Here is an 18,651-nt window from a genome sequence, read left to right as displayed (position 1 = left end):
ATGAAAAGAACTAAACTAAAATTTGATCTCTCATCCCACCTAAACTGAGACAGACTCTGCAGTTTGACTCTGCCTAAGTTAAGAGCCTAATAAGAAAATCATCAACATGCTTTGAAGGGATGTAACAGAATCCAGAGTCTTCAAAACAAAAGAATCACAGTGTCCAGAATACAATTTAAAATTACCAAATGAAGAGCCAGGAAAACATGACCCATTTCTAGGGGAAAGCCCACTCCCAAATGACTCAGATGTTGAAATTATCAGACAAGGACTTAAGGCAGCCATTATAAATTTACTCAATAAGGTTAAGAAAAAATAAAAAGAAAATACAGAAGAGAACTATGAAGAGGAATCAATTGGAAACATCAGAAATGAAAGGGAAAATCTCTGAAAAAAATTCACTGAATGGGGTTAAATGGTATAATGGTGATGACAGAGGAAAAATTTAATGAACTTGAGATAGACCATAGGAATCAACTAGTTTGAAGAATATATGGAAAGAAATTAACAGAGTCTTAAGAAGCTGTGGGACAATATCAAAAGCCATAAAATATGTGTAGTTGGATTTCCAGAAGAGAGGAGAGATTGCCGTTTAAAAGAACATAGAGATAATGAAATATTATTCAGTGTTAAAAAGAAATGAGCTATCAAGCCATAAAAAGACATGGAGGAACCTTAAATGCACATTATTAAGTGAAAAGGTTATGGTTTCAATTATTTGACACTTGAAAGGCAGAACTATGGAGACAAAAGATCAGGGGTTGCCAAGGATTGGGAGTGGTGAGGGATGAATAAGTAGAGCATAGAGGACTTTGGATGGACTGAAAATACTCTATGATATCCTGATGATGGCTCCATGTCATTATACATTTGTCCAAACCCAAAGAATATACAACATCAAGAGTGAATTATAATAGAAACCATGAACTTGGGGTAATTATGATGTGTCAGCACAGGTTTGTCAGTTGTAACAAATATAGCATCCTGATGGGGGAGGTTGATAACAAGGAGTTACATGTGGGGGTGGTATATGGAAAATCTCTGTACCTTCCCCTCAATTTTCTGTGAACCTAAAACTGTTTTTTTTGTTTTGTTTTGTTTTGTTTTTTAAGATTTTATCCATTTATTCATGAGAGAGACACAGAGAGAGAAGCAGAGGGAGAAGCAGACTCCCTGCAGGGAGCCTGACGTAGGACTCAATCCCAGTCTCCAGAATCACGCCCTGGGCTGAAGGCGGTACTAAACCGCTCAGCTACCCGGGCTGCCCCTAAAACTGTTTTCTAAAATAAAGTCTCTCGGGATCCCTGGGTGGCGCAGCGGTTTGGCGCCTGCCTTTGGCCCAGGGCGCGATCCTGGAGACCCGGGATCGGATCCCACGTTGGACTCCCGGTGCATGGAGCCTGCTTCTCCCTCTGCCTGTGTCTCTGCCTCTCTCTCTCTCTCACTGTGTGCCTATCATAAATTTAAAAAATAATAATAAATAAAAATAAAATAAAATGAAGTCTCTCATCTCTCTGTGCCCGTGTGTGTGTATAAATTCCAGAAACTAAAATGCCGTTATTATTGGTTGATATAAAATAAGTATGTTTAATTTGAATCAAGGACCTTTGTTGTCTGCAGACTTTTCAAAGTGTTGCGAAGTGTTCATTTGAACATTACATTTCTCTTGTATTTCTGAAAATGCTTGTGTTTTTCCTTTAGTGAAAAACAGATTCATTCCTTTTCAGTATCACAACTTTATATTTTATTTGAAATAATTGGATTTAGTAATATGATTATATTTCAAAAGCCCTGAGGGTGAAGAAAATAGTTTTGCTCTTTATCTTTTGCTCTTTATTTCATACAAAATACAGACAATAAATCATATATTTGGGGAAAAATAAGAGACAATCTTGCCTAATATGTTTATTACCTGATTAGTGTGGCATCTAGTGGCCAATTTAAGGTTTCTTTAAAAATTTTTCCTGTTCCAATTAGCTAAAAAGCTTCTCCCTTCCTTTGTAGCTGTAGACAAAATCACCTATAGGCATAGCTTTGGAGATGTAGCTTTGATTCCAGACTACTGCAATAAAATACTGCAGTAATGCAAGTCAAATGAATCTTTTGGTTTCCCAGTGAATATGAGTTATGGTTACACTATACAGCAGTCGATTGAGTGTGTAATAGCAGTATGTCTAAAAAAAGTATACAATTAAAAAATACTTTATTGCAAAGAAATGCTAACCATTATCTGAGCCTTGAACAAGTTGTAATCTTTTTGCTGGAAGGGTCTTACCTCAATGTTGATGGCTGCTGACTGATCAGGGTGGTGGTTGCTCATGGTTGGAGTGACTGGGGCATTTTCTCATAATGAGACAACAATGAAGGTTGCTATCTTAGTTGACTCTTCCTTTCATGAACAATTTCTCTATAGCATGTGATGCTGTTTGATAGCATTTTTCCTATAGTAGAACTTCTTTCAAAATTGGAGTCAGTGCTCTCAAACCCTGCTGTTGCTTTACCAACTAAGGTTATGTGACATTCTCAATCCTCTGTTGTCATTTGAACAATGTTCACAGCATTTTCATTTCACTACTTTCTTTGTTCACCCATAAGAAGCAAGTCCTCATCTCTTAGTTTTATCATAAGCTCACAGCCAGTCAGTTCCTTCTTAAGGCTTCACTTCTAGTTCTGTGATTTCTACCACATCAGCTGTTATTTCCCCTATTGAAGTCTTGAGCCCCTCCAAGTCATCCATGAGTGCTAGAATCAACTTCTTCCAAACTCCTGTTAATGTCGATATTTTGACCTCTTTCCATTATTCCCAAATGTTCTTAATGGCATCTAGAATGGTTAATCCTCTTCTGAAGGTTTTCAGTTTACTTTGCCCAGATCTATCAGAGGAATCAAAAGCTATGGCAGCTAGAACTTTACAAAATGTATTTCTTAAATGGTAAGACTTGATCCATGGGCTGCAGAATGGATGTTGTGTTAGCAGGCATGAAAGCAACATCTCTTTCACAGCTCTTGGATGACCAGGTGCATCATCAATGAGCAGTAATATTTTAAAAGAAAAATATTTTCTGAGCAGAAAGTGTGAACAGTGAGCTTAAAATATTCAGTAAACCATGTTGCAAACAGATGTGCTGTCATCCAGGCATCACTGCTCCATTTATAGAGCACAGGCACATTAACTTTAGCATAATTCTTAAGGGCCTTAGGATTTTCCAAATGGTAAATGAGCATTGGCTTCATAGTCACCAGCTTCATCAGCCCCTAACAAGAGAGTCTCTCTGTCTTTGAAGCATGGAAGCCAGACACTGATTTCTCTCTAGTTATGAAAGTCCTAAATGGCATCTTCTTCCAATAGAAGAGGGTTGTTTTCATCTACAATGAGAATCTGTTGTTTAGTTCAGCCACCTTCATTAGCTATCTTAGCTATCCAGATCTTCTGGATCACTTGCTATAATTTCTGTATCAGCCCTTGCTCCTTTACCTTGTACTTTGATGTTATGGAGACAGCTTCAGCTTCTTCCCTTAAACCTCCCTTAAACCTTCCCTTAAACCAATCTCTGTTGCTTCAAGCTTCTTTCTTTCTTCTTTTCTTTCCTTTCCTTTCCTTTCTTTCCTTTCCTTTCCTTTCCTTTCCTTTCCTTTCCTTTCTTTCTTTCTTTCTTTCTTTCTTTCTTTCTTTCTTTCTTTCTTTCTTTCTTTCTTTCTTTCTTTTTTCTTTTCTTTTCTTTTCTTTTCTTTCTTTCTTTCTTTCTTTCTTGATTTTATTTGACAGAGAAGGAAAGGGGGAGTACAAGCAGGGGGAGTGGCAGGCAGGGGGAGAGGGAGAGGCAGGCTCCCTGCTGAACAGAGAGCCCGAAATAGAGCTTGACCCCAAGACCCTGGGATCATGACCTGAGCTGAAGGCAGCTGCCTTACCAACTGAGCCACTCAGGTGCTCTGGCATCAAACTTTGCTTCTGCAGCTTCCTAACCTCTCTCAGCCTTCATAGAATTGAAGAGAATTAGGGCTTAGCTCGGTATTTTACTTTGGCTTGAGGAGGGAATGTTGTGGCTGGTTTGATCTTCTATCCAGACCACTCAAACCTTCTCCATGTCGGCCATAAGGCTATTTTGCTACCTTATCATTTGTGTGTTCACTGTAGTAGAACTTTTAATTTCCTTTAAGAACTTCTCCTTTGCATTAACAGTTTGGCTAACTGGTGCAAGAAGCCTAGCATTAAGCCTATCAGCTTTTGACATGCCTTCCTCACTAAATTTAATCATTTCTAAAAGCATTTGATGTAAAGTGAGAGACCTATGACTCTTCTTTCACTTGAACACTTAGAGACCATTGTAGGGTTATTAATTGGCCTAAATTCAATATAGTTGTATCTCTAGGAATAGGGGAGCCTGAGGAGAGGGAGAGTGATGGGGAACATCCAGCTGATGGAGAAGTCAGAATGTACATAACATTTATGGATTGAGTTTGCAGTTTTGTATGGGTGCAGTTCTTGGTGCCTGAAAATAATTACAACAGTAACATCAAAGGTCACAGACTAACATAACAAACAGAATAATAATCAACAAGTTTGGAATTCTGCAAGAATTACCAAAATGTGACACAGAGACAGGAGGTGAGCAAATGCTGTTGGAAAAATGGTGCTGATAGACTTGCTTTATGCATGGTTGCCACTAGCCTTCAATCTCTAAAAAGCAAAAACAAAACAAAACAACAGAGTATCTGCAAAGTGCAATAAAGCCAAGCAGAAGGGGAATGCCAGAGTATGTATGTATGATTGTATGTTTTGATCTTTTCTTTTGCATGGAGAAAGCACCGTCATGAGTCAAGCTCTAAATCTGTTTAAGATCTACCAGCCTAGAGATGAACAGTCACTCATTTTAGTTACACTAAAATTCCTTCCACCTCCTTCCCTCCCTTCCCCAGATGAAATCTATTGTTAGTATTTTTATCAATTTGAGCATTTTATAACGCAGAGCATGTATATAGGATTTCTGTATATAGAAGTGGGGAAATGCCCCACCTTATATTTGGCAGTGGCTCCTCCACGGCTGGCAGATTTAATAATGTTCAGATTAAAAGAAGATAAGGAAACAGGAAAAAAACATACTACTGTTTACTCATCAGGTCTCTTAGTCTCCTTTAAAAAAATTATTCATGAGAGGCACAGAGAGAGGCAGAGACTTAGGCAGAGGGAGAAGCAAGCTCCCTGCAGGGAGCCTAATGTGAGACTCGATCCCAGGACTCCAAGATCACGACCTGAGTCAAAGGCAGATGCCACCCAAGTATCCCTCTTAATCTCCTTCTAACGGAGACCTACAGATTTGTTACAGGATGGTAGGGTAGTTCTTAAAAATGTTTTTAAAAGTAGTACTAGTGGGGCATGAGTGGCTCAGTCAGTTTGGTTTCGGTTCAGATCATAGTCTCAGGGTCATGAGATCAAACCCCACACTGAGCCCCACACTGAGTGTGGAGCCTTCTTGAGATTCTCTTCCTCTCCCTTCCCCTTTGCCCCTCCCCCCACTTACATGCAGTCTCTCACAAATTCTTTTTTAAAAAAGTAGTAGTAGTAGAAGTGGCAATTAGAAGTGTCAACAAGGGATCCCTGGGTGGCGCAGCGGTTTGGCGCCTGCCTTTGGCCCAGGGCGCAATCCTGGAGATCCGGGATCAAATCCCACGTCAGGCTCCCAGTGCATGGAGCCTGCTTCTCCCTCTGCCTGTGTCTCTGCCTCTCTCTCTCTCACTGTGTGCCTATCATGAATAAATAAAAATTAAAAAAAAAAATAGAAGTGTCAACAAATCAGAAAATATTTAAGAGCATACTGTTTCCCATCCCTCCACACGCCAAAGTCATACCCTAGAAGAAACTCTTCTAACATTTTCTATTTTTAGTTCTCTGGTTTCTACTCTAATCTTAGGTAAAATGCTTTTTTCTCTCTCCTAATTTATTCATTTATTCCTCCACTGACCTCCCCCTATATGAATAATGATTTCACGCATTTGTACCATAACTCTGCATTTTCCTAATTAGATATTTATTGTTTTAAATTTTTGATTGATGACTTTTTAAACTTTGAAATGATCTCTAAATCTGTCCTCTACAATCTCATTTGACAGAATCTCTTCAAGATTAATTTTATTTATAATGTAAGAATATGAATACTCATATCACTTTCTCTACCTTTTATCTCCTCCTTCTGTATTGTACCTTACATCAGCAATAGCTTCTACTTTTACATTGTCAAGATTACTAACATTTACATTCTGTTTTGTGAAATCATGATTGACCACAAGTTGACTCTAAACATTGAAAACCAATACAAAGTACTTGTCTTATAGGACTGTGTAGATATTGTTCAGTGGTGGCCTAAGTAGTATATTATATTTCATGTCCTCTAATAGCTGCTGTATAATATCACCTTGGCCATTCTAAGAAGACTGTTTCTAGCATCAAAGTCAATTAGAATAGCTTTTCTTATGCTCTATATATTACTTAAATTCATACCATATTCTAGTTGGCTTTATATTTGGATCATGGTTCGCTTGTATATTTAAAAATTATTTTCCTATAATTTCTAATTTTCATTTTTTTTTCAATGCATTATTTGTATCATATTTCCTCCCCCTTACATATACACCTATATATCTTTAAGTTATACCTGTAATTCTATTGAATTTTCCTTTTTCTGGAGACCTTTCTTTTAGTCTTTATTCTTCCTATTGCAATCTGAACTGATTATCTTTTAGGCATATCAGTACAATTATCCTGGGATTTCCATATATTGCTTTCCTGGAATTGACTATCTTTTGGATCCAAGACTTCTTTTTTTTTTTTTCATTTACTTCCTTATTTTGCTTGAGTACATTCTTAACTTTTGGAGGAAAGATGCATAAGTAAATAAATTTATCTGAGATCTTGTGTGTCTGAATAGGTAGGTATTTATTTTACCTTCACAGAGATTGATGCTATGATTGGTATAGAATGCTAGATTGAGGGATCCCTGGGTGGCGCAGTGGCTTAGCGCCTGCCTTTGGCCCAGGGTGCAATCCTGGAGACCCGGGATCGAATCCCACAATGGGCTCCCAGTGCATGGAGCGTGCTTCTCCCTCAGCCTGTGTCTCTGCCTCTCTCTCTCTCTCTCTGTGTGTGACTATCATAAATAAATAATTTTTTTAAAAAAAAAGAACCAACCCTGCTGACACCTGTATTTAAAAAAAAAAAAGAATGCTAGATTGAATTCTTTATCTAGCATCCCTGATGATGCAAGTCTAATCCTCATTCCTTTAGAGGTGGCTTGTTTTTTTTCTTTTTTCCTTTAGGATTTTCTCTTTATTGCTTATGTTTTGAAATGTCACGAACATGTAGCTAGAGATAGATTCTTCCTGCCAGTCAATGGCCCTTTTATTTTTTTTTAAGATTTTATTTATTTATTTATTTGAGAGAGAGAGAGAACAAGCCAGGGGAAGGGGCAAAGGAAAGGGAGAAATAGACTCCTCACTGAGCAGGGAGCCCAATGCGGAACTTGATCCCGGGACCCCAGGATCATGACCTGAGCCAATGGCAGACACTTAACCAACTTAGCCACCCAGGCACCCCTCAATGGTCCTTTTAATCTAAAGACTTTTTTTTTTTTTTTCAGTTTTAGAGGACTTTAAAGTTTCTTTAATAAATTCTTCCCTTTATTTTTCTTTTTTTTTGACTATTTTCTCTTTATTAAACCTATTTTACTGTGATCTTAGACTTCATATTTTTGCTCTAAGTGTCTCTTATCTTTGCTCCCCTATTTTCAATCTTTTTCTTTCTTTCTTTCTTTTTTTTTTTTTTTTTTTTGTTGTTGTTAAGATTTTATTTATTTATTCACGAGAGACACACAGAGAGAGAGAGGCAGAGACACAGGCAGAGGGAGAAGCAGGCTCCATGCAGGGAGCCTGACATGGGACTCGATCCTGGGTCTCCAGGATCAGGCCCTGGGCTAACAGCAGCGCTAAACCACTGAGCCACCCGGGCTGCCCTTGACCTCTTTTTCTTCTGCTTATCAAAAATTTTCTTGATTTGATTTTTAGTGCTTCTATTGAACTTTATGCTTTAGCAATCATATGTTAATCTCTAAGAGTTTTTATTTTCTTGTCCTCTGGTTGTTCCTGTTTCGTAACATTCTTTTCTGGTTTTCTGGTTGCAATATATATGAATCTCTCCAATTACATCAACCAGAGTTTTTGTTGTTTGCTTTAGCTCGTTTTGTTTTGTTTTGCTTTGCTTAGGTTCTGTCTGTTTCTTGTTTTTTGTTCCTCTATGGTCAGTTTTATAGTTTATTTATTTTGGTCAGTCATTCTCTTTAATGCTGCAGTCTCTCTTCACATACTACAGATCCTTGGTTTTCTGCTCATACTTTAAGATGAAAAGGAAGGGTAAATGGCAGAGCATTTTACAGGGCTCTTTTCCAGCCATGTTCCTCTCCTAGATGAGAATTTTATAAAGAAACCTTTTGTGGAGGAGGACTGGGATTCAGTTTAGAGTCACTGATGGGAAGCTAGTTTCCAAGTTACATCCTCCCAAGTCTCAGAATAAGTTTATTCAGTTTTTTGGGTTTTTTTTTTGTTGTTGTTGTTGTTGTTTTGTAAAATACTACATACTTCTCCTTCAGGCTAAGTATCATATACCTGCCTATAGGATTGCCAGCTAATATATCTGTCCACCTGTAAATCTTGAATTAATTCACCTTTGGTCACCTTACTTCTCAATTATACCTTCTGACTCTGAGGCCAGAACCCTCTCCCTTTGTAGTTTCTTACATCATTTTCCAGACTCTGACTTCTCTGTTCATTTCATTGATCAATTTGCCTTATCTGTTTCCTAGATATTTATTGAAATCTTTCATCCGTTGGTGACCACCAACACCCCTAATCTGGTGCCTCACCTTCTTTACTTCCTTTTCTGTTATGGTTATGCCTTTATTGTACTTTTATACATTTATTTCAATGGAATCTCAGGAGTAATGGGGGACAAACAAGTTTCTACAATCTTGAATTTCTCCAAGTTGTTTTGAGAAAAGCTACCAAGGGGCACCTGAGTTGTCCAGTCAGTTGAGCATCCCACTTTTGATTTCAGCTCAGGTCATGATCTCAGGGTCAAGGGATTGAGACCCAAGTCAGGCTCCTCACTCATTGTGATGTCTGCTTGGAACCTTCTCTCTCCTTCTTCCTCTGTCCCTCCCCTACCTCATGTGCATACTTTCTAAATAAATAAATAAGCTACCAATTCCGTTTCCATTCTGAACTCTAGCAAATTCTAGATTGGTTTCTATAGTATGGTTTTTTGCTTATTCAGGATCTCCTCAGACCAAAAACATAAGAGCCATAACTATACATTCTGTTTCATTTGTTTCTTCTATTCAATTGTAAGGAATTTTAAAATTTCAAATGGGAGTCCTGGAGTTTCCCTTCGCTCTGACTTTACTCTTGACTTTTATCCTTCTGTTTCTTTATCTGTTGGCCTTGGTCTCTATTTCTTGCCTAATCAACAACATTGACAATCCTTTTATTACAGTATAATGTTACAGTTCTATTTTATTATTGGTTGTTGTTAATCTCTTACTATGTCTAATTTATAAATTAAACTTTATCATAGGTGTCTATGTATAGGAAAAAGCAGTATATATAGGGTTTGGTCCTATTAAAGTTTCAGGCCTCCATTGGGGATCTTAGAACATGTCCCTTGTGGATAAGGTGGCAATACTGTACTTGACATAATTCTCAACATTTCTCATTGAATGTTCATATGATTTCAGATCTCTTGAAACCATTTTTTATATGAAGTTAGAAAAAACAGGCACATGGGTGGCTCAGTGGTTGAGCATCTGCCTTTGGCTCAGGTCATGATCCTGGGGTCCTGGGATCAAGTTCCGTATCAGGCTCCCCTTGGGGAGCCTGCTTCTCTCTCTGCCTGTGTCTCTGCCTCTCTGTGTGTGTCTCTCATAAATAAATAAATAAAATCTTTAAGAGAAAAAAAGAAAAAAGAATCTGATAATTTGTTTAAGGCTCTCTACAGATGTCTTTAAATTAGTCTGCCCCTGTGGTATGTGGCTTTGTAATTAGAAAGCCAGTTAAATGGGATTTTCCCTGAGGGACCAGAAGCTTAGACTTACCTGGTGAAAAAGAAATGTAGTTTTTGTAAGAAGGCCTCTTTGGGGAACTACTATAGAGCTCTGAACTATATAATCAAATTAAAGTTTGCATTAAAATTGAAAGAACTTTGTATTTCAAATTTCTAACCTTTAATAAATAAAAAACAAAAGAGAACCTAGGCTTACTGACATCAGAATCAGAGAGGTATATATGTGGACAAGCCCAAGTAAACCATCCTCAGCGGCTCTAGTATGTCAAGCCCAAATGGTATAGTCAGGATGGGTACTAAGATCCTCAGACCAGCTTACCTTCCCCCAACTCCATGGTGGGGGAAATGAGGTCTTTCTCAGCCACTGACTGGGTAGTTAATACCATGTGAGTGTTAATACCTTGTTGTTCATATGTCAGAAAATAGGAGATCTAAGCAGGAGGAAATACACTAAAGGAATTTTACCACTTTTCTAACATGCCAAAATAGTATGAATGGGAGAGCCATAATTTGTCTTAAGGGTTGTAGTGTTTCATGGCTTCGACTTCTGGTTCTTTTTGTGCAGCAGCTGTCATTAATGGAATCCACTCTTGGCTCTGCATGGTCATTTTTCTTGGGTGATGTACAGCTTTGTACATAAGCATTTTTTAATGAGTCAAGGGTTTTCTTCCTTTTTTTTTTTTTTTTTCAAAATAAACTTAGAAGGATTAGAACTTTTAGGGTGAAATGTCAGACTCAAAATTTCTTTTTATGGTGTATTCTCATTTTCTCCCTGGTTTTAGGAGCTGGAAATCCAAAGTGCACAATTGCAATTGTTTTGGGAAGAACTAAAAATGCCTCTGCAACCAGGTAATAAAATAATTGTGATTGAGAAATCTAATTAGGAATAAAAATCACCCTTTCTTTCTACCCATGTAATTTACCTAAAATGCACCATTTGGTTTGGGTGCCTGGGTGCCTCAGTCAGTTAAGTGTCTGACTCTTGATTTCAGCCCAGATCATGATTTCAGGGTTATGAGACTGAGCCCTGTGTTGGGCATGGAGCCTGCTTAAGATTCTTTTCCCTCTGCTTCTTCCACCCCTCTCTAAAGAAATTTCTTTTAAAAAATGTACCAGTTGAACTTATAGATTATAATAATATAAAGTATGAGCTTAATGTCACATTTGTATTTCATAGTTATTTTACTATAAGATTTATTTAAGAAACATTTTAGGGAGTTGCTATATGTTCTTCACTGTGGAATTTCCTGTATTAAAAAGTGTTGCTGAATCCTCAAAGCTGTTTGGATCAGATTATAGGACATAAAAATTTTCAGAATGATCTGTAAATAATTATGTGATTAGACTATAGATCAAAGACAGTATAGTCTTGCAACATTTGATATTATCAGTTCCCAGTTTCCATTGCTGAACAATGAGAAGCTTCAATCAAGTAACTTTAATTGATTTTCATATCATTATTACTGTTCCAGATCACAGCCTACATCCAACTGTGCTTGATGTATGTCTTCCACACAATTCCCATTCCAGACATCATTGCTTGCATGTACATAATAACAATCGAAAAAGGACAATTGCAACTCCGTCTAACAGCTGTTTTATTTTTCCACTTAGCACACTTTTCCTAACATCTGTTTTTCTTTAACCAGATACAAACAACACAGCATGGTTCTTGTTCCTGTCAACACACCTGGTGTAGAAATAATAAGGCCTTTGTCAGTTTTTGGCTACATAGGTAAGTACTCAAACAACAGAAGTGTGCATTAGCAAGCAGGATCACTGAGATATGCAGTAATACTGAAGGAAACAGATAGCATTATAATGCAGTAGATATATTCTTAGAAATCCTTTGGTGCTGACAACGGTTTTAACATAAATGCCAGTAGAATTCAGAATAAAGGGATGCCTGGGTAGCTCAGCGGTTGAGCAGCTAGCTTTGGCTCAGGGCGTGATCCTGGAGTCCCAAGATCGAGTCCCACGTCGGGCTCCCTGCATGGAGTCTGCTTCTCCCTCTGCCTGTGTCTTTGCCTCTCTCTATGTGTCTCTCATGAATAAATAAATAAAATCTTAACAACAACAACAAAAAAAGCAAAGAGAGGCAATGCATCATTGGACATCATTTTGTTTACTTTTGGGAAAGGGTAGATTGTATTCAAGGAACAGCAGTTGAGACTCTGCTTCTATCATCTAGGAGAATGAGTTAATGAAACAAACTTAGAAAAACTAAATCTTTTTTTAAAAAATATTTATTTATTCATGAGAGAGAGAGAGGCAGAGACACACAGGCAGAGGGAGAAGCAGGCTCCCTGCAGGGAACCCAATGTGGGACTCGAATCTGGATTCCTGGATCACGCCCTGAGCTGAAGGCAGACGCTCAACCACTGAGCCATCCAGGCATCCCTAGAAAAATTAAATCTAAGTAATCCACAGTAAAATTCTTTTTTTTTTTTTTTTTAAGAGACAGAGAATGGGGGGAAGAGGCAGAGAGAGAAAATCTTAAGCGGGCTCCATGCCGAGCCCTTAGCCAATGAGAGACTTGATCTCACAACCCTAAGACCCCCAAAATGGATTTATAATTTATGTTGCCTGGAAATCACCTCCATTTTAGAACCTGTGTTTAAATTTTCAGTGAGACAAATGTACAGCCCCTCTCCAACTCGCTACACACAAGGCCAAAAGAAACAACTCTGGAGAAGTTTGATTATTAATGTCTATTCTGACAGGAAAAGGGTGTGGAGTTAGCATGAGATTATCTCTAGAACTTAAGGGTGGGGGAGGGAGTATGAGGAGGGGTAGGCGGTGTGATGTAAAGACTAAAGTGTTCTCAGTCTCCATCAATGCCAGCATTTCCAAGAGGCAAACACATAGTGAACAATCCTGGACTGGGAGTAGTCTCTGCTTTGTCTTGAATGCTGAGCCTGCTTTGTCCCTTCTTGCAGGTTTTTTGCAGTTTCAGGCATTGATTTACACAATGATAAAATAAGAAACAAATTACAGGGCACCTGGGTGGCTCAGTGGATTAATTGTCTGCCTTCAGCTCAGATCCTAATCCTGGGATCCAGCCCCACGTTGGGCTCCCTGCTCAGTGGAGAGCCTACTTCTCTTTTCCCTCTGCCAGTCACTTCCCCTCTTTGTGCTCTCTCTTGCTCTCTCGCTCTCTTGTCCTCACTCTCTCAAAACAAAACAAAACAAAACAAAACAGCCTTAAACTACATTATTCACTTTCAAGTTTTGAACTATTGAAACCATTTCTCCCCCAAGCAAAATTTTCTATGGAAGTTCATATATTAAAAATCTCAAAGAAGAAATAATAATAAAGTAATAATAAGATAATCTGATTGGACCTATGAGGCCGCCTTCCCTTTTAGTAACTCTACAAACTTCAGAAAATGAGTTTGAAAACCTCTAGATCAAATAATTCTAAAATCTCTTCTAAGTGGAACAGTTTATGAGTTTCCTGGGCTATGGGGCTAGGGGTTCAGAGCTTAAGGTCTACCTAGGAATACCTAATATATGAGGCTTTTAAGTCCTGTGCCTTCTGAGTAATTTCTTTGATTAATATTAATTATATATGACCAATTTTTTGGTCAACTCATTTTGCTCTTTAAAATTATGTTTTCTGAGGTACCTGAGTGGTTCAGTTGGTTAAACATCTGCCTGCATGGGACACCTGGGTGGCTCAACAGTTGAGCATCTGCCTTTGGCTCAAGGCGTGATCCCGGTCCAGAGATTGAGCCCTACATCGGACTCCCTGTGAGGAGCCTGCTTCTCTCTCTATGCCTCTGCTTTTCTCTATGTCTCTCAGGAATAAATAAATAAAATATGTATTTTTTAAATCTGACTTCAGATCATGACCTTGGGGTCCTGGGATCGAGCCCCCCATTGGCTCCCTGCTCAGCAGGGAGCCAGCTTCTCTTCCCTTTCCCCTGCTCATACTCTCTCTATCTTTATCTCTTTCTCAAATAAATAAATAAAATCTTTAAAAAATTTTTATTTTCTATTTTACAGATAATTTCCATGGAGGACATTTTGAGATCCATTTTAATCAAGTACGAGTTCCTGCCACCAATTTAATACTAGGTGAGATAAGTTTGGAAAAATGATTCTTCAGTATTGTGTACTAAAATATTTTCAGGTCTAAATCTGGAAAAGATAGGAAATGTACTTTAGTTTACATATTTTTTTCTCTTAGATACTTTTCCCTCTTACCCCATTTATAAGGGAACATTTTTTTCATGGTGGATTTTCTTACATGGAATAATATTTCATTTAAGTATTTGATGTGGTTTTATATATCATATATAGCTAAATACAAAAAATACAATTCGGAGCAACATTTTTTTTTTTTCTAAAACATCTTCAGTTCTCGTTTTAAGAAACCTCAAACCTTTCTGAATTCAAGTCTTATATATAAACATATTAGAAGCATAAATAAGTTTGCATAATAAATGCCTGGTTCATTTCATCCTCTTGCTTACTGGAATCCTACCCTAAACTTCAGTGAACACTGCAAGTGACACTTCTTTCAGAAAGATTTTGTGTTCTTCACCCAATCTACTCATAAACCCCTGCTGCCTGCCAGGCCCTCAGGGTACATTCTCTCTCTCCTTTGCCTTTCTTGTTCTCCACCATATCCCTTATTCCTAGCATCCTTGTCCCTCTTCTGGATTCTGAACTCCCAGTAGAGAGACTGTGTCTTATCTACCACTGAAACCTTATGAAATAGCATATGCATAGTTGGTACTCAAGAGACAGTTCTTAAATTGGATTGAAATGTTTAACAATGGTGGTTTAAAAACATAGAGATCAAAATTTCCATAAATAATGCACATTATTATAGAGCTTTTTTTTTTTCCCCTACCAGAATGCCATTCTCATTGAGAGGGCCGTTCATCATTTTCTCAAGATTTGTGTAAATAACAGAATAGGTGGGCTGTGGCCACTTTCACATTCTCCCTTCTTTCTTACAGGTGAAGGTAGGGGATTTGAAATTGCCCAAGGCCGCCTTGGGCCTGGCAGGATCCACCACTGTATGAGAACAGTAGGTCTGGCAGAACGGGCTTTGCAGATTATGTGTGATCGAGCAACACAAAGGGTGGCCTTTAAGAAGAAACTGTTTTCACATGTAAGGATGATTAGTTACTTGAATTTATTCTAGCCCAATGCACTCACTGATCCAGAAACAAAACAGCATTACTTGTCACTCACTGATCCAGAAACAAAACAGCATTACTTGTCATAAAGAGATTTCCTCTAAATAAATAAGATGATTTTTTTTTAAGTACAAAGTATATTTGTCTGTACTTAAATATAGTCTGATGAGAGACCTTTAACTTTGTGAAAGATTAACTACTTCCTAAAGTGCTTCAACACAGCGCAAAGAGTATGGACAATTCCTTCAACTTTCTCAGACTCTTGTTATCTAGAGAACCAGGTACATTAGCACTCTGAGGAGAGAGCTGGTATAAAGAAGAGGGATTTGCCTTATTCTTTGACTTTCTGAAGGGAATTAGTAAGTGAGGAAATACAGGAAAATAACCTAAGACTCAGTGAAAGGAGAGAGATCTAAAAATGGAATGGACTGCTTCTATAGGAAGTAAGTTTCCTGTCACTGGAGAAAGGCAAGTACAAATGGAACCAGTATTTGATGAGATGTTCCTGATTTTTTGAATTCCCATCTATAAATTATATACTGCTGAGTCTGATGTTTACAAAGCACAATCAACAATATAGTTACATGAGGGCAATATAATCAAAATTAGAGACTATCAAGAGGGAAAAGAAGCTGTCATTCTGACTTCCTTGGAAAACTTTATAAGTGGGATATTCAAATCATCTCCCAAAAGCCTTTCTAACTTGTAAGAAGGCAAGAAAATTTGTTTTAAGTATTCATTACTTAGGATTGCTAACATTTTAGTATTAGGTCAAACTTGGGTTGGTAAAATTATATTTGTGTTTGCTGGACATAATCTTTTAGTATATTGGTCCCCTTGTAAAGTACATTTGTGAGCATCTTTTAAAATTTAGCAGTGTATTTTATTTAAAGATTTTATTTATTTATTCATGAGAGACACACAGAGAGAGAGGCAGAGACACAGGCAGAGGGAGAAGCAGGCTCCATGCAGGGAACCCAATGTGGGACTCGATCCTGGCACCATGGGATCACGCCCTGAGCCAAAGGCAGGTGCTCAGCCGCTGAGCCACCCAGGCCTCCCTCGCAGTGTATTTTTTTTACCTTAAATTTCCTATAGGCTATGTTTGCTTTTTGTGAAATATTATTCAGCATATCTGTGCTTTAGTTGTAACACTTTCTATGAAAAAATACAGCCTGTTTTTGGCACACACCTAGGAATAACTTGTTGAGGAACCCTTTTAGTATATGGTGAGGGCAAGGAGTTCAGCTGTTGGATGGACACTGTGGGAGGAAGTAAGAAGGTGTGAACTTTGGGGACTCTGAATACAACTCCATGCTGCTCTGAGTAGGAGCTGAAGAGTTGCTCATGACATCAATTTCACTTCCTATACTTTTCTCTCAGGATTGCCCCCCAACCCTGGAGCAGGATGAAGGGAGGACATGAGAGGTTGATGCACAGACATCTTGAACACATAAAAGCACTTTCCTCAAGTTTCATGAGAGATGTTTTCAACACTATACTAGAGGGAAATTTCCCTCATGCTTTTTGTAAGTTAATGTATAAAGCAGAACAAGCCTGAGCTTTTCAAAAATATGCCTCCCTTCACTGGAAACTTCTTGCATTTGGCACAAAGAAAATGACCTGGCAGAGGCAAAAGAGATGTGGAGGCATGTCATAAACAAAAATCCGAGCCAGATTTTTTTTTTCTCAGTTTGTGTAAGTAACATTCCATTTCCCTGAATTTGGAGACTCTTTCCAGCTGCCTTCTCAATTATTCCAGGCACTATAGCAAAAAATTCTCTCCCAAAATAATCTGGCAACTCCTTGGAGCACTCAGTTTCTATTAACTGAATGCTTTTCAGCAAATCCAGGGTCTGTAGAGACCCAGCTGAGAACACTTTTCTTTACTCGAAAGCTAAGAAATAAATGTACTTGTAATCTGATCATGAAGTTATAATCACTCAGCTTTACAGTCATCAAAAAGATACTGCTGGGGCTTGTTTGAAGTTGTTAATTCAGGGCATGCCTGGGTGGCTCAGCAAGTGAGCATCTGCCTTTGGCTCAGGGCGTGAACCCGGAGTTCTGGGATCAAGTCCCACTTTGGGCTCCCCACAGGGAGCCTGCTTCTCCCTCTTGCCTGTGTCTCTGCTTCTCTCTGTGTCTCTCATGAATAAATAAATAAAGCTTAAAAAAAAAAGTAACTACTAGAAAATTTTAAATTACATTTGTAGCTTACAACAAACATTTCTATTGGATGACTTTTGAGGTTGAAACAAGGCTCTAAATTAACAACTTTTTTTTTTTTTAAGATTTTATTTATTTATTCATGAGAGACACACAGAGAGAGGCAAAGACACAGGCAGAGGGATAAGTAGGCTCCACGCAGGGAACCTGATGTGGGACTTGATCCTGGGTGTCCAGGATCACATCCTGGGCTGAAGGTGGTGCTAAACCGCTGAGCCACCTGGGCTGCCCAGTAGTTACATTTTTTAAAAAGTAAAAGAAATAGATGAAATTGATTTTTATAATCTATTTTATTTAACCCAGTATATTCAAAATGTTATCATCTCAACATGAAATCAATATAAAAATATTTTAAAGGTATTTTATGATCTTTTTAAAAAACGACTGATTTTTCTAAATTGAGTGTCATTGCACACTTAGGACACATCTCAGTTCAGACTAGGCATATTTCAAATGCTCAGTAGCCACATGTGGTTATCAGCAGTTATATTGAACATCGCTGTTATAGAGAAACTGATCAAATATCCACTGCTCAAGAAATGTACTATAGCACACATAAGCATAAAAATAACTGTGGAAGGTTCATGTGGCTCCAGTAATAGCACTGTGATTGGCTGTTGGTCAAACTTAAATACTATTCTCCGCTGTAAACACCAGTTCTCTAACTAGGGATGGGAACAACAACACCACCAAGAAAGAACCCATTGTGGCCAACCAGGAGCATCTGTTATTGTCCTCTGAGTTTCACTGCTGAGTTCTGAATGTTTGCTTGCCTGTGGGATTTATGATAAGGGTTGGTCTCTATATTCTCCATTCACCTCCCCACTTTTCTTCCAAGTTCTAACCAGTAGAGAAAACTCATGAAGACAACTAAGAAGCAAGTACCAATTTTTTTTAATTAAAATATTTTGGGGAGGCCTGGGTGCCTCAGTGGTTAAGCATCTGCCTTTGGCTCAGGGCATGATCCTGGAGTCCCAGGATCAAGTCCCTCAGGGAGCTCCCTGCATGGAGCCTGCTTCTCCCTCTACCTGTGTCTCTGCCTCTCTCTCTCTCTCTCTGTGTGTGTGTGTGTCTCTCATGAATAAATAAATAAAATCTTTAAAAAATAAAAATAAAATCTTTATTTTGAAATCACTGTAGATTCACATGCAGATGTAAAAAATAATG

The 18,651-nt window shown here is 38.2% G+C and overlaps 1 protein-coding gene across 1 annotated transcript in view; it reads left to right on the top strand.

Annotated features, from left to right (window-relative positions):
- The window catches only part of ACAD11 (acyl-CoA dehydrogenase family member 11), a 108,478-nt gene that overhangs the window by 74,017 nt on the left and 15,810 nt on the right, over nt 1–18,651 (top strand). Inside the window, exons 14-17 of the mRNA XM_038570863.1 lie at nt 10,888–10,954; nt 11,755–11,840; nt 14,114–14,185; nt 15,076–15,230. Coding sequence (XP_038426791.1) covers nt 10,888–10,954; nt 11,755–11,840; nt 14,114–14,185; nt 15,076–15,230 — 380 coding nt within the window. The remainder of the gene's footprint in view (nt 1–10,887; nt 10,955–11,754; nt 11,841–14,113; nt 14,186–15,075; nt 15,231–18,651) is intronic.

This window comes from Canis lupus, chromosome 23, assembly GCF_011100685.1.
Source record: "Canis lupus familiaris isolate Mischka breed German Shepherd chromosome 23, alternate assembly UU_Cfam_GSD_1.0, whole genome shotgun sequence".
Taxonomy (NCBI): Eukaryota; Metazoa; Chordata; class Mammalia; order Carnivora; family Canidae; genus Canis; species Canis lupus.
Note: the sequence above shows the minus strand (reverse complement) of the source record. Positions and strands in the feature narration are given on the sequence as shown.